General features: G+C 38.8%; 1 protein-coding gene across 1 annotated transcript; it reads left to right on the top strand.

The window, feature by feature from the left end:
* Positions 1-11,008: 11,008 nt before the first annotated feature.
* Positions 11,009-15,473, top strand: gdf10a (growth differentiation factor 10a). The gene is made up of 3 exons (XM_011484489.4): positions 11,009-11,453; positions 12,712-13,814; positions 13,892-15,473. Exons 1-3 carry the CDS (start codon positions 11,228-11,230, stop codon positions 14,081-14,083), a joined length of 1,521 nt encoding a protein of 506 aa, XP_011482791.1. The 5' UTR covers positions 11,009-11,227; the 3' UTR covers positions 14,084-15,473.
* The last annotated feature ends 1,798 nt before the right edge of the window (positions 15,474-17,271 follow it).

Genomic DNA, 17,271 nt, shown 5'->3' with positions numbered 1-17,271 from the left:
GGCCTTTCTGCAAACAGAGCTTCAACAAGCAGTTCATGGTGTTAAGCTGTGCAGATGGATGCTGCCCAGCATAGCAACTGCCCTGAGGGGCAACACAAAGAGGTCACTTCCTTTACCTTCACTTCACCCTTATGGAGAAGAATCCCAGGCATCAAAATAGTGTCAACTTAAAATACATTTTTTACTCAGTGGAAGAATAAATGCCTTTTCTCCTTAAACGTTTGTGAAATCTCCAAATGAGGCAACGACAAAAAAGCTAAAAGGATTGCTTAAGAGTGTCGGGAATCATAGTGACTTTTTTCTTTAAAATTGTAGTTTTGAGAGGGAATTTTACAAAATTATGTTCCCTAAATGATGGAGCAAAAAATGTCATCCTTTGGGTTTTTAATGAGAGGACGAAAGACGTAGAAGTCAGAGGCAGGTAAAAATGTGAAAAGTAAAAGACGGTCATGTTCCTGGGAATCCCAGTGGCATCATGTCATGCTCTCAAAAGCATTAGAGACTCACTCCTATGAAAATCATGTTTTTTTGGTCATGGAGGATATATATGGAGAAAATTATGCTTAAAAATGCATTTCAGAGTATTTCTTTATTCAAATTGTTGTAAATTAGGAGCATGAAAAATGCTGTCCAAAGATAATACGTAATACTATCAGTGGACCACTAGAGGCACATTTTTCTAATGAACTACAGCCGCTCTGCAGAAACTATTTACAACTACTTTTTGATTTTGCCTAAAAATGATATAACCATAATTATTGGACCACTGGGAGAGCAAAAGATGTTCGGAGTGGGACATAAAGCAAAAGTTTGAATGAGTGTTTATCAGGCAGGTTAAAACTCCAAAAACCATGAAAAGGTCTTCTCTATCATCATAAAAAGCTTAACAATGGTAAACAGAACTGTGAAGGTCAACCAGTCATCTCTTCCGTTCATGGTTCCAGAACTCCAGTATGGCGTGGCTCCTGGCCAATGAGCTTTAAAGAGAGATGCAAAAATCTGGCACCGGTGGAGGTCCGGTGTGAAGAGAGTATTGTCTCTGATTAAACTATGTCTATAGTGATGATGCCCGATCCTTGATCCCTGGCCCAGCTCCAGACTGAGCATACTGCTCCTGTCTCCCCACTAACCATCTTCTTTCTACCTCCTCCCAACTGTGACAGGAGGGGTTTCCAGGAGCAGCTTTGATCAGTGTCTGCCTGTCATTCAGCATTAGTCACCCCTGCGTAGGAGAGTCCTCTTTGGGTCAGGGATGGACCGGAGAAATGCTGAATGGAAGAGCCCATGGCTGCGGAACAATCAGCTCTGTGAGGTGCAGCAGGCGCCTGAGTGTCAGCGGACATACCGCCGCATGTCTCACCCCTGCCACTGTCATGAACCAATCTGCACTCCCCTTACAGCTTCATCTCCCTAATATGGCCCCACACCTCTGCAGATGAGATCATAGCTACTGCTGACACTTACACACACAGTCATATAGGTATGATTTAAGGAATTTTTCATGAGTTTTCCAGGACAAACTCTCACAGGAATAATGACGGAGTGCAATTATACTAACTACATTCAAAGGGGAAAACATTTCCAAAAATATAGCTTATTTCCTTTTTCCCCTTATTTCCCTGCACTCAGAATGTTGTTCTTGCTCAGGACTCAGGAAGGTGATGTCATCCACCGTTCAGGCATATCATATGTCGATAACTCCTTTCAGAGGCAGGCTCTAGACAGAGGGAATGTAGACAAACTGCGCCATGACACAAACAAATGAAATCACTCTAAACTGTGTCTGCATGTTTTTGTTCTTTTGGATGATGAGATTTTACAAGACTGTACTCGTTCATGAAATTGTTGGTAAGAAAAAGACAAATGTTTGATCACTATAATGTGTTGTACTACTTTCTCTTTGAGTTTGAAATCTTTTAGGCAATGAGGGGGAAATACCAAAACTAGAACATTAATTCAGCCTGTTGCATATCTGAAAATGTAAATTTAGGAAATCCTACAGTATACTATGCATCCCGAATTTTAAGATAAAACCTGGATTTAAGTCAATGCATGTGAACTTTTCTTAAATAGAAAATGAAAAAAAAAATAGATAAGGATTTGTCATAACAAATTGGCATAAATACTGGCTTGTTAAGCCTTAATGCACCTGTGTAGGAGTTGATCTGTACGGGTGCTACAGGTTTTGGGTTGTCTGGTCCCATGGAGGGTCGTATACAGGAGGAGGTGCAACTTAAGAGGAGCTCAGGTGTGTCTTGCAGTTATCTTGAGGTTTGTGACGTCATTGAAAATGGAACACATGATTGTCATATCATACTTGTAGGCTTCACGCTACAAATGTGCCACAAATGTGCCACAAATGACAGCTAATCAGAGACATGGACATGAAGGTTGATGCTGATTGGTCAGAAATTGTTCCAATTGCGCTCAAACCTGATCCAGTCTACAAGCTGAAAGGAAGAATTTCTGACCAATCAGCAGAAGCTTAACGCTCAAAAAAGTGAGTGTTGTGCTTGGAATAATCCTTCCTTACAACAGGAGCAGATGAATGGAATTGGAATTTGATAATCCACCTCAAAGAAAGAAATAACAAGAAATCTGGACGAAAACATGAATTAATTTTGACTGAAATGTGATACCTAAATTTTGAACCCAAACATTTTGGAGGTTTTATTTCTTTTTTTCTTTTCTTTTTTTATTTTTTTTACATTCTAGTGCCAATTGCACCATTGGATTGATGTCCTTCAAGGAAAATGCAAACTTAGAGAAATGCTGGGTGGTGGATTGATCGGAAAAAAATGGTTGTCCAACTTGGCAAAACACATAAACATCAGAACCACGATATGAATGCAAAATAATTTTCTGCATCTAAGTAAAGGTCAATTTATTAGTATTGCACCATCTATGGGGAAACGCCAGACTTATAGGGAACATTTTAAAGGACTATCAATTTAATTTATTCTCCTTTGGCGAGCCAGATTTAATAGGTCGTAACTGTAGTCATGGCAAGGTGCATGCACTGGTTCCTTACTGACTGCACACAAATGCGCACGCATGGGGGTGTGTGCGGGTGATACTTAATTGCCCACAGGACAAACTACCCTTTAGTTGTCTAATTTTCTAAATTCTAAAAGTCAGGTTCTGTGCAAGGAGTGAGCACAAGGGGTACACACTTATCACCAGAACAGCACTAACAGGCCTCTTATGCTGTGTTGGGAAGGGTTGAAAAAATGAAAACTCTATATGACATGCGTGCGTCTTACCTATCTCACCTTTACTTACCCCATAAGTTGTTCAAGTGTTCGCTACAGCCTGTCGGCCGTAGCCTGCCCGTAGGAAAAGATCTGCACGAACATTTTCACTGGCTCACCTAGCGGTCTACAACCATAATATTTTGTCCTCTGCGTGCCTCGCATGTTTGCCCACAAAAAGTTCACATCCACCCATAAGAGCAGTTGTGACTAAGGCCTTAATGACGCTGATCTCCTAAAACTCTCCTTTTATTAATGACAAAAACAACAGGTGTTTAAGAGATTAATAAATAAAAGACGGTAATCTAATCAGCATTTTTTTATTGACATTTTGTTTAAGTTATTACCACAACTTTTTCAGTTCCAGGTTGATTTGGTTCCATGGCAGTTTACTAAATATCATTCTTAAGATTTTACTTAAAACGTGTTAAAAAAATACCAAAGAGTTGCTTAATGGCAGCAAAATAAGAATATTGTTTATATTTCTAATTCATTCAGGTTTAATTTAGCTACAATGATTGTCTACAACAGTTTGCTGTGGCTGAAGCTGATGCAGCTTGTAGGACTAAATGCAGTCTAACTTAGATATTGCTACTTTTAGATTACCAAAAAAAAAAAAAATTTGCAATGGTAAAAAGTACTTTTTTTAATAGGAGGTTTTCTCAAAGCTAATTTTTACCCAAATTTGACTGAAGAAAGACATTTCAATTGACAACCTTTCTGTGGATTGGAAAATGTTTCAGTTTCTCAGTTTTATGTTGCAACTTAATAATGAAGGACATGAAATGGTTAAACAAACACATTTGAACTTCAAACTGTAAAGAAGAAAACCAGATAAACAAACACAATTTTATAAAGAGCTTCACCTCAGCTTTTCACCCAGATTGTAATTGATCTTTCCATAACACACAGAAGTGTAATTTTTTTTAAACTCCTAATGTGTTCAGCAAAATAAACGATAATTGAGTGAAGCCTGAAGGTTGATTTTGTTTATAAGACAAATGCTTCGAAAAAGATTTTTCTCTTGTACTCACTCAATATGGGTTCTTGTTAGATTACAGATTACTGCTCTGGTTATAACCTTACAGCAAGACTGACACACTGTATGTTTAGTCTGCGGGCTGCCCTTCCTCTAACACCAGCAGAGACAATATTTCCCACAGAATAAAATGTTTTTTCTTCTGTCAGCGGTTGCCAGAATCATGAAATTCCAACCTGATTCAACACGACTTGGATATAGAAAAACATATTTCTTTTTTTTTTTACCTCATTCTCATCTTTCAATAACTAGTCAGTAGCACTGCTGGCTTTTTTCCCTTCCTGAAAGCTGTTAACATGACATCACCAAAGTAATAATCGCTCTCAGCGTGAGCTCAAAGCACAGGAGGAGGCTTGAACCTCCTCAACTGGGAAGTACACATCACAGCTTCTGCTTTTCAAGGAAGCTAAAACTATTAGGAAATATCATCCTCCACTTTTAGAAATGAAGAAGGGAGAAACAAATTACACGGATTGTCGAAGGACCAATCTGTCAATCCTATCGGAAAAAAAACTTAAACAAATATTAGAAATGTCTGCTTATTTTGGAGAGTTTGAATCTCTACCCTTTTTCTTTGAAGAACATTTAAGTCATCCTGAATTAAAGTCAGTTCAACAAAAAAACATGACCCTTAGCAGGATGTTTTACAAATAAAAAAGGTATATCCCACTGTCGAAATAAAGCTCTCAAAGGGTATTGCATCTACCAAAAAATTTACTTTTTAAATTTCCACATCTTCTGATCTATTGTAAAAATTTTCCCAGTAGCGCTTTAATCATGTGTATGCCGTATTTAGCCAAAATAAAACAACCTGTGGCATTTAAGACATGGTTTTCTACAGTAGTTCATTACAAATTCCCCTCTGAGTTGTGGGCAAGACCATTGCCGTGGAGTAAGCCTTTCCCCACTTCCCGACATCCATCTGTTTACACTCTCTCCCGCTAGTTTACAGCCCCTCACACCTCAAACCTAACATTAATGGTGCAACAAAATTGGCAAGCAATGTTGGAGCTATCCAGATGTACAATTTTGCTCAGATGAGGAGAATGAAGGCATACATTGATCTTTTGGTCTTCAAATGGATGCATTATATAGAGGTGGAGCAGGGGACTTGTAGCTTGCAGTAGCAGCTTCTACGTGGCTGCTTAATTTTTTCAAATGACATTTTTGTCTGCTCCTGATTTCAAACGATTTGAATAGAAACTTTTAAGCTTAATGTTCTTCAAATATGAAAAAAATACTATAGAATACAAAATACTACTTGTTAAAAACACAAAAAACATGGTTTTCATCTGAGTGGGTCTTTGAGGTGTGATCAAGCAACTATAATTCTATTTGCTTTGGCATCAGAATCCACATGGACCCTGTGATTTTTTTAAATATCATAAAACGGGCCGTATCCCGCATAAGCTTTAAACGTCACATAAATATTAGAATAAACTTTGTAGTCAGGCTGCGCATTCCTGTCTTTGTTGGTCGCCTACCAAAGGCACTGAAACCTGGGCCTCATCATGAAATCCTAATAATTAAAGGATTTAGTCAATCAATCTCCTGGAGTAATTTAGTCCATCCTGGCTGTAGCCCAATGGGGTTTCAGGGAAGCCTGTAGAGGTGAAGGTCAGGGCGCCATGAGATGCCTTCAGGAAGTGGCAGCACACAGCACTGCCTATGTAATGGGTTGTTACAACCCCCCCCCCCCAGATCACACTAAGAATGATCCACATTTCACATTTACACTAACAGATTTTCTGTTTCACTCAATCTGCAAACAAAGTCTGATTAAGGATAAGTCATAGTAAAAATGTATAACAGAAACACCCTATATGTGTCACTCCAAGGCTTAGTGTGTGTGTAAACAGTAAGGACAGCATGTTAAATGGAAATTGGAGAATCAGAAGAGCAAATATTCCAACAGTCGGGCCCCAAAACAGATTATTTGTGTCGACTCGGCTCGTAAAAAAGGGAAGCAGAGAACATCTACATCAGTCAATGAAACATGAAGCAATATTTGAACACTGAATGTCTGGAATTTAGGTTCCTCCTCAATACCAAAAGACAACAGATGCATTTTGAAAGGCTTTTCCTTAAGAGAAAAAAATAATCAAACACAAAATTATTTATGTAGACAAATTCCGAGCAGAAAGAGAAATATTTACACAGCTCTGAGTCGATCGGTCAGTATAGTTTGAAGTGTCAGAATAGTTGAAGTGGGGGGGGGGGGGGGGGGGGGGGGGGACAGCCAGCTCTTTGTTTGTGGACAGAATGGTGCTCTCCGTGGGGTCACTGCAGGGGGACCAACATCACAGATACAACGACACACACAAAAACATGTGCACACACACACACACAGCAAAACTATAACATTCCTCTTCTTCTATTAATGTTTTATTAACCATGTGAATGGGTCACAGAGTTACATCCCCTTAACATAACTGCATTCTCCATAGTCACACACACCCCAGCTCTTTCTCACGCTCAAACCTAGCAGAGGGCCACATGCAGGACTGCCTGTCATTCAGAACTCTCCAACCTGAGTCAGAACCAAACCCAGGAACCCTGTAGTTTTCCGGGACAACTTCATTTCTTATCTGCAAACTAAATTGTTCAGAGGCATCTCAGTTTTAAACCAAGCTAGACTGGTTCTGGACCACAAATCTCTCCACACTTAAGCTGTGCATTGATTTGACCGTATGTCACTTATTGCATAGAACTGAAAATATATAAACCAACTATACATTCTCTTTCAATACTTTAAAAAAGAGCTAAACTAATTATTCCCAAAGTAAGTTAATTTGATCACACAAAGAGCTTATTTTTTCAGTCAAAGAACTCAAACGTTTTAATTTGGTGGAAATCTGTACAACTCAAATGATATTCATACTCAGAAAACAATGTTTTTTCACAAAATATACAAAAGTTATTCAATAAAAGAGAAGTAAGATATAGTATAAGGGAAAAAAACGTTTTTTAAATTCACATGTGGAGCACAACTGTGGAACAAAACCATTTTACACTTAAAACAATATCCAAACATAAAGGAGTTTAAGATTAAATAGATATATGATTATAGAAATCTACATGTACTAAACAAAAATAAACTGTGATATATCTGTAAGTATTTGTTAACATTAATTTGATTTATGTGGGGTTGCATCGGGTGTGTGAAGAATTAAGATTTAAATGGAAACAAATGAGTGTTTTGTGTGTATGTGTTAATGTGTATTTTTATCTGTGTATACCTTTTAAACTATCTGAAATAACAAATAATTATCGTCATCTTTTTTCAGCAATAAATGGATTTGGTAAACCCCAAAAGAGGATATTTTCCTTTTCATTGTTTTTTTGTTTCTCAAGGTTATCTCTGCATTTGAAAAAAAACTACTTGCAAAAGACCCATAATGTGAACTTTTTCTTAACTGCTGTGACCTTATGACTTTTGCTAAACTTACTATACAATCTACAAAGAGGTTGTTTGAGGCTGAAACGCTTCATGTTTTAGTGATTGTCAAAAAACAAATTGCTAATGCTCCACCACACGCAGGGATTTATCAGAGCTGCACTGTTGTGCAGCAAGGACATCTGAAACCACATGTCTTTCCTAAGTCGTCGGTGTGTTTGCTAAAACATACACTTTAATTGCTCCAACTCTTCCACACCCTCGGTGAGATTAGAAAAGAGCTCCTGTTTGGTTTGGACAGCCGACTCGAGGACCTCCATGTTAAACAAACTCAACACAGTGGCCCTGTGGCACAGTCGGATACAGCAGCTTTACAGTTCAGTGCTGCTGGAAGGATCAGTCGGTACCCACATCTGTATTGATCTCTCCGGCCTTCAATCATCAAACAATGAGTCCATTTAAAGATATGCTCCTCAGCAGCACGCACAAGTTGAATTTTTTTTTTTTTTTTGCATCTGTAAAAGGCTGTCAGTTAGGGAGGGCACTGAACTTGTGTCTGAAGCATTTTTAGTTTAAAAACCCACCCCAATGAAAATCTCGTTGCTTAGTGTTTATAACATTTTTGTAGGATTTTTCTTAGAATGGAGGTCATATATAAAGAAAATTACGATTAGAACTGCATTTCTGAGAATTTCTTCATTCCAAATTGCTGTTAATGTGAAGCAGATGAAAAATTGAGATGCATATCCAATCATGTGACAGGGGGAAAAAAATATGCAACCCTAGTAAAAATATAACTGAACAGCTATACTCTGATCTGCCTGTTTGAAAATCAAGGTAGTAGTTTGCACACGTGTGTCCTGATGCAGTTCAGCATGGGTGTGAATCCAAATAGACCATCCAGCAGGTGAAAGAATAGAAACAAGCTAGAGTCTGAGAATGTTGTGTGTTTCAGGTAGTAACAAAAAGTTCAGGTCAGAGAAAATTATGATTGTTGTGTTGTAAAAACATAAAGAGGGTATACTCAGAGGACTAACAGAACAAAGCAGTCATCGTTAACCACAAAATATTTGGAATTCCCCAAATGTTTGAATGGAGTCCACCAGACTGTTTTGATGTGAAAATAACCTAAAACATATTGCATTGACTTAAGATAGGTAACAAACTGCAGGTGTGAGCATAGTTATCTCATTTGGGTCTGTATGTTTTCCGGTGTCCTATCTAGGGTTCACACTGACATTTACCCAAAAGGATTTGTTCCACACTCCAAAAACTCTGAAAACAACGATGCAGGTATGGAATTAAACAATGAACTCATCTTTATTCTTTATTATTAATATTAAAAATGTACTTTTCCTGCTTATTTAATCAAAAAAGTAATGAAACAAGTCAAACATAGATCCAACTCAGTCAACATCAGTTAGGAAATTTATTCCAATTGTGTTTTGGATCTTTGCAATACTCAGGATTATTATTTTAATCTTCTCAAATATTTCTTGCCGAATGATGAAAAGAGTGAGTGAAAGTGGATTTTAAGGACAGAATAATCTTCAGTGCCAAAAATCAATAATATGAGTGTCTTCAAGTCCAGAATCAACAGCCTCCATAAAGTAGTTGGGATAGGGGGAATCCACGAACATTTTTGGTCTTTCTTTTATCTGCAAGCACATCAAAAAAAGAAAGTTGAACTAAAATGACACTTATTTATGACCATGTCTGCAGTTGTTAAACCAGCTTAAATCCAATGCTCCATTCCTGAAAATAAGGATGAAGAGAAAAGCATCATTTGTGATAATGCCTAACAGTAATCTCACATTAGCCTACATTTCAAGGGTTAGAGATCAATTTCAGGCTTTAACTGGTCAGATTTGTTTTAAATCTTCTCGCTCACGTAGCAACCACAATTGTTACGTCACAATTCTTGACTTTATTTTGCAGAAAAAACATTTGAATTTCCCCTACAGACCTACGTTTGTTCAGGTATTGATCTGAGATGATGATTTTTTTCAAGAACTCCTGGTTCATGTGGAACCTGGGGTTTCAAATTTGGCAACTTTTTTCCTGGTTTTGGGGGGGGCTACTGTTTACACTACTACCCACTAAAAAAGAAGAAAAATTGTCAATTCAACTTTATGAGCTAAGAAGAAATGTGGGGATTAGATATGTGCATCGCAATATGTATCGTATCAGCAGACTCTTGCTAATACACGTTTTAACTGTTACATCTTTAAGAAAAAGCATTTTATTGATCAGTTCCAGATCATTCATGTTTTTATTTATGAAGTAGTCATTCTAAAGCTTAAACTATTAATCCTCATAATTTTTCTACAGATCATTAGTCATTAATGTCAGACAAAAGTACTTTTTTTATCCAAAAGAAATTAAATCTGTGTGATGTTATTGTAGCACCAAGGTCAAGTGCGCACAAACACACCAAAAACGTACACACACAGTTTCAAATGCAACTTTAGAGTAGCCCAGATTTAAGACCTGTCGCTGGGGTGGAACATAGTGAAAGGGAGTATCCTGTGGGGCCCTTGGGGGCCAGAAAGGTACTAAGTAGCTCTCTCTGTGTGTGCAAGCATGTGTAAGTCCATTGCACATATCAGTGTATGTGTATGTGGCGGCAGAGAGTGACCTGAGAGGCCCAACCAGTTACAGCCTCTCTGCTGGAGACCACCACTTTCACAAAACAAGCATTGTTGGTACAGAACTCTGCAGACAGCTGAGACATGCATTTGGACAAACACGCACAAACACGCAAAAATGCAGGCGCGCAGCACAGACAAAACCAACACGTTCAAAACCAACAGAGGTCATGTGCTGCTCTCAATAAATAAAAGCAGGGAAAGAGTGTGCGGCACAGCCCAAAATTTTTACTGCAAAGCACACGCACAAATCAGGAAACAGATGAACACACTGCACAAAAAGTGGAGCTTTGTCCCAACAATAGCCCTTGGGTGGTTGGTCTTTCTGTTATTGTAGGTGTTCCTCTGTTAATTATGTGTGACTGAGAGCATGTCAAAAGCAGTTACTGGAAAAAGTGTGGTCAGATGAAGATTATAAGGTAGAATTACTGTCAAAAGACACACACAGGCAGTTTTTAAAGTTTCAGCAACTTTTTTGTTTGACCATTCCGAACAAAAAAGTTCCAAAATTCTGGACCAACACTGGACCAAGTTATTGCAAATCATAATCATCTCTACATCAGTTCTTTGCTGTGCAGATATCCGTTGACTGAGAGGTGCATGTCAGTGCCTCTCACTGCTCTAGTAACCCCCCCACCCACCCACCCATCCATCCAGCCAGCCAGCCTCTGGTGACTAAAAGTGTGAGAGTAACAGCTCCAACTGTTGTCTTGACCAGCCCATTTAACATCCAGGTCCGATAGAGGAGTGGAGACTGCGCACTGAGCCAAATGCGGAAAGACCGCGCACAGAGGCGCAGCAGCTCGGATTGTTTTGGATTTGGATTTAATCTAATTTTTTGGTTGCCAGTTTGAGTCTGATTCTGGATTAATTTCAGCACACCAGTGAGAAGATGATTTCCTCACACCTGTCTCTGCTGATGCTGAGCTGTCTCCTAGGCGCAGCGTTGGCTGCTGGGGACAGCAGTTTCCTCCAACTTTCCTCGGATCCGCTGTCAAGTGACCAACAAGAGGAGGACGACGTGCTGTCCCAACACATGTACACACTGTACGAAAAATACAACAAGGAGAGCCACCTTAAAGAAAGGAACACTGTTAGAGGCTTTAGAGCCAGCCGAGGTTAGTGGAAAAAATCATAATGAGCCCTGCCTTTTTTTCTTTTGAATGATTTGTAAAAGTAAGCCAGGTTTCACGCAGACGCGCGTCTGCGTAAAGACTTACGCATGACTATGTCTGACTTTTTAAAATAGATTGTTTTGCAGCAGTCTGAGAATGCATTTAAGTGGCTTTGAGCTCTCTGGGTTTAATGCAAGCAGCTGTGCGCACAGTCCGATCAATTACCCGAGGCAGACGCGCAAGAATGCGTGCGATTCGCTGCGAGCCACGCACAATAAATACAATAGCCCTACAGTAAATTCTCCGTGGCAATTCTGCGCAGCACTGCGTCCTTGTGCACGAGTGACTCCTAGACGTGGAGTTGAGAAACTTGAAGTTATCCACCTCTGGCTGATGCTGTTACAAAAACAGAGACACTTAAACCCATACAAATAACCCCGTTTTTACAGCAAAAACATGAAATCAAAGAAATGCAACATAGTTTTCAAAACAATACATGAGCTGATGGAACTGTTGATTAGCCTGGGTGTCTGAGCAGACAGTGCATGCTGTGAGCTTTGAAAGAAACTTAGGTAAGCATTTCCATATGCAGGCTAAATCCAAGGTAATGTATATCTCTTGAGTCACTCCGTTCTTCCGCTGAACCTTTGCACAATGAACAATAACTCTGCTGTTGAAGTTAGTAATGTTCATCATGAATATGCAGCTCTCTGCTAAGCCCCCTCCCTCCCTGCCAGCCAGACTCCCAGAGTCTGGTTCCTCTTAAGGGTACCTTCTGAAATCCTACCAAACCCTTCATCAGTCATACAAAACCGAGAACACTGAACTATTTAAATGTCCAAAATTCGAGAAATGTTAAACCACAGTTGAGTGCTTTTGGCTTAAACCAATTTCTTTTGGCACATTTAGACTCCTTTTGGGACTTTTAGGTAGAAATTTCCAGTTATCGGTACATTAGTGAAGACTCGAATACCAAAGTTCATACAAGGTTCAGTCCATGGCTGATGCTACCTTTACTGTTGTGTATGCGTGTGAGTTTTTTTTTTTATAACAGCACAGGAAGGCCAAATAATGGTCAGATGATAATGGGCTAATTTGGGGAAATTATACAATCCAAGCACCTAGAAAACACAAAGCTGCACAATTGTTAACATCTGGGCTTCCAAAAAACACTTTAACAAACATTTCTCTGTGGATGACATGGATGAAAGCCAAAGTGTCGCTGTTCAGCTCAGCTCTGCTTCTTTCATTATCTCTGCAGTTTCTGGTGACCACAGGATGATGTACCAACTCAACCTCTCATCCCTTCAAGACTCAGAAGTCATCCTATCTGCCACATTCCACTTCCTACTCGATAAGAGCCTGCATCCAAACCCCTGGTTCTGTAAACGACTCAAGCGCCCATCCTGTCGCTCCACAGATGCTCCGTCTATCAACTTACTGTTTTGCCTGGACTCTTTTGACTCTAAACTTGGGTCAGCGGGGTCATTTTTAAGCAATGTGACCTTTCACCCCGACAGGAGAGGGGTGTGGCAGATGAAAGATGTGACCCAGGTCATAAAAGAGGCACGAAACAGAGGTAATCTCACGCTGTTGGTTGAACTGGATTTAAGGCAGCAGCAGCATAAGAAACCAGATCACAGTGTCTTAGCTGGAAGAATGCCTTATCTGTTACTATATGCTAATGACAAAGCATTAGCAGAGCCCAACAGTGTGGCAACAAGCCTTCAAAGGTTTGATCCATTCAGTGAAGGCGGAGACCTCCTGCACAGAGCCAACTCCTCCCCTTTCTCTGCTCAAGGACGCCTCAGACGGGAGGTCAATCTGCTGTTTGAGCCCATCCAGAACAACGAGCTGCCGGAGGTCAACGACAGACCCGATGGATACAGGAAAGATGACCTGTGGAAAACCGACTGGTACCTTGCACTCAAGCCCAAGCCTAAATCCGAAAGAAAGGAAGAGAAGAGGAAGAGCAACGTTGAGGACAAAATGGTCCAAAGAGCGAGTCAGCAACAGGTTCTCACAGAAACAGAAACAAAAAGAATCAAAACCAACAATTCTGCTGTGAAAGAAGTCAAAGACAGCAGCGCAGTTTCTAATAGTAGAAGACGAAAGAATGAAGAAAGAAATGAGAAAAAGAAGACCAAAGGAAGTGCTAAAGCACACTCGCCTATCCTGAGTTTTGATGAGAAAACCATGCGGAGGGCCAGGAGGCGGCAGTGGAGCGGCAGCCAGCACAGAGGCTGCTCCAGGAGGAATCTTAGAGTCGACTTTGCAGATATTGGCTGGAGTGAGTGGGTCATAGCCCCAAAAGCCTTTGAGGCCTACTACTGCGCTGGCACCTGTGGTTTTCCGCTGCCCCAGGTAGGAGAGCTAATATTTAAAACATTCTACATTCTCATTTTGTTTTAATTATTTTTTTCCCTCTTTGACTCCCACAGGTGACAAGGCCATCCAACCACGCCACCATCCAAAGCATAGTACGAGCTGTCGGTATCATCCCGGGGGTTCCTGAGCCCTGCTGCGTCCCAGAAAACATGAGCCCTCTGGCTGTTCTCTTCCATGATGAATCCAGCAACCTAGTGCTCAAGATTTACCCTAATATGTCTGTGCAATCCTGCTCCTGCAGGTAGGAGGTCAGCCAAAGCAAAGGGGGACAGAACAAGGTGGATGCATGGAGACTAATAGAAACTGTTCAGTGGTCACATGGTTGGCAACGTCCATTCTGGACCAGAAAGTGATCCCGTTTATCGCTTCTGTTCTCTGGAGGCAAAAGGAAAAGGACAAATCTGGTGACCTTGAGAAAAGGAGAAACAGAAATCAGCACTCTATGAATCTGAGAGTCAAGTTTTATGCAGTTTTTAAGCGACTTTTACAGTCCTTTAAGGCTCACAGTGAGCTTGTATTCCTGTCCTAGGTGACTGTAGCAAGTATAAGTGAAAAAATGTGTTGCCAGACAGGAGCATCCACACAACCTGAAGAAGGGAAGAAGTTTTTTCCAGTTCTGTTTACAGCAACATTCTCCATGTCGTTCATTCAGTCTTTTGGTTTCAAGTTGGAAAGACTAAAATGTTCTTCTGATTTATCGCAACCCTCTTTTAACCTCTCAAGGACAGTTTTGAGAATGCTTTTTTTATTATGAATGTAAAAACTATTTCAAAGTATTTTCCTAGTTACTAGATGTTGCATCACCATGTAGAGGATGTCGTTTTGTACATGATTAAATTATGTTGAAAATAAAAGGTAGGGTAATTTAATCTAACATTTAGATTTTTCAAAGCTTGTGTTTTTTCTTTGAGATTCTTGTATTTGATTTGCAGGAGATTTTTTTTAAAAACGACACTATACACTGTCCAAGATTAGTAAAAACAAAAGAAGAGGAGTGATATTTTCCGAGGTAATTTTGTATTCCATATTAGTCTGTTGTTTGGTTTCAGTTGTGAGACATAAAAGAAGACGAGTTTTGATGTTTTCTACAGTCAGTCAGAATTCTTGTCTTAAAAACTCAGGAGGAGAAAAATAAAAAAAAAATCAGGAGGAGTTTGGAAAAAGATCAAAAACATATACTGTTAATTATTTTATAATTTGGCATTATAATACTTTTGGCAAGTCAGTCTCATAAGCATAAATACCATACATTTTCCCATCATTTGTGCTGAGTTTAAAAACATTTTTAAGGTAAAATTTATTCATTGTTTTTCCTTTTACTAAACACAAAATTTAGATTTTTTTTCTACAGTCTTCCTTATTTATTGTAAAAGCAAAGACTTACAAGTGTAAAATGTTTTAGAGAATTAAAAAAAAGAGTGAGCATGGTAAACACAGTAACTTAAAATTTCTGTTCTGAATATTTGTCCATTTATTATTGGTACATAACTTTTTATTATTTAAACCAAATTTTATGCACTTAAGTTTATTTTGTGTTGTTTTAATGTGAGCATAATGGTTTCTCTTTCTTTTTACCTTTTTATGTCTCTTCTGTTGAATCACTGTGCATTAATAAAAATGTATGTTTAACAAAAATGTTTTAATAACAAAAAATCTTTATTTTTTATTTTAAATGACTGAGCAGCACAAATGTTTTTTCTCTTTCTAATCTAATAAATGCTTTCATTTTTAATAGAATTGTATCTAAGAAAATGTAAAGAAACAAAAGATGAAAAATTTAAAGAACTATTATGAAATTAGTGGATCGTTGACTCTTGTTATCAGGTTAACCAAGAAAAAAACGCTTTGGCGAAGCGTTCTCAAGTTCTCAAGTTCATTATCTTTTGCCTACAAAATCAAATCACTCTTAAATTTTCTTTTTAAAAAAACATCTTTTCTGTGTATGTTACATGAAAATACCTTATAAATTTGCTGTACAAAGGACGTCTGATTATTTCTGCTCTTACTATTTTGTAAAAACAACGATTGATGAAGACTTTCAAAAAAGGAGGAATATTACGTCTTAAATGAGTAGTGTTAATATTGACATAAAAATAAGAGCAAACACATTTTCCTTTTTGGTCATTTACAGAAAGTTTTCTCTTCTATCTGACTAACTGCAAATCTTTTACAACAGCCAAACAATTTCTCAAAACGTTTGTTGTTTGTGCTGCGAGCGGGTCAAGCTAACCCCAAAGACCCACTCCGATCATCTTTTCCTCCTTTTTAAAAGCGTTCCAAGTGGTCTTTTAATTGCGGTTATACCATTTTTAGCCTAAATCAAATAACCTGTGTCGTTTTCTGGGACATAGTTTCTGCAGAGTGACAGTAGTGTTATCAGAAATTTATGGAGTAAGCCCACCCTCAATTCCCATCATCCATTTGATTATACTCTCCCCTGCCAGCTTACAGCCCCGTACAACCGAAACCTGAGAACAAGAATGACAAGTAATATTGGAGCTATCCAGCTGTACAGTTTTGAGCAAAATCCCAGCCTCGACAACTACACCAAATACATACTTGGATCTATTTTTCTGCTTGTGATGCATCAAAATGGAGCAGAGCAGGTTGCTTTGGTCAGCCAATTGTAGCACCTACATCACTGCTATAAGCTTATTCAAATGGGCAATCTTTTATCTGCTCCTGATTCATAACCCTTTGAATAAAAAATACTCAGAAATGCAATTTTGATCTTAATTTTCTTTATATTTGTCCTCCATCATGAGACAAATGCTTCAAGAACATGATAAAAACATGATTTTGCAATCAGAAGTTGAATCACATCGACCACATTCAGCAAGACTGTTTCAGAGTGAAACCAAGGATAAAGATGTATTTTTCCTATGTAATGAAGATAGCAGAGACATTATTAGATAGCACAGATTTCCTTGAAAAGATTTAAAGTGGATATTTACCCCTTAGGTTTGAAAGTTGTGCCATAAGGATACATGTTGGTGATAGAGCAAGACTGTTTCTCTTAGTTTTGTGAGTGTTATATTCCATGATTTTAGAAAAGTCTGCCTCCACCAGTTTTCAGAGAACTTTTGAGGTTTTATTCTGTGGTGGTAGGGGCGGTGTTAACACTATAGCAAATAGCCAAACACATTTGAGCTTTTTTCTCTTTTTTCTACTTTTGCCAAGTTTATTAAAACCAAAGATTTCCTTGAAAAGGTTTTTCAAACACAGGGTTTCAGTCTGAGGGCAAAAAATGGGGTAATGAGTTGTAGAATTCAGAGGGTCCAGTTCCTTTCAGTTCAGAGGCAATGAAGGTCCATAAGCTCAACTTTCCCATAAACTTCATGTCTTGTTCCTGCCTCATTTACCTGTAACAGAGAGAGGTTATTTCTGTCCATCAGTCCAAAGCCAAGTTTGAATAGTTTCTGTACTGCTGATG

The sequence above is a fragment of the Oryzias latipes genome, chromosome 15, assembly GCF_053564925.1.
Source record: "Oryzias latipes strain Hd-rR chromosome 15, Olatipes_Hd-rR_3.1".
Taxonomy (NCBI): domain Eukaryota; kingdom Metazoa; phylum Chordata; class Actinopteri; order Beloniformes; family Adrianichthyidae; genus Oryzias; species Oryzias latipes.
Note: the sequence above shows the minus strand (reverse complement) of the source record. Positions and strands in the feature narration are given on the sequence as shown.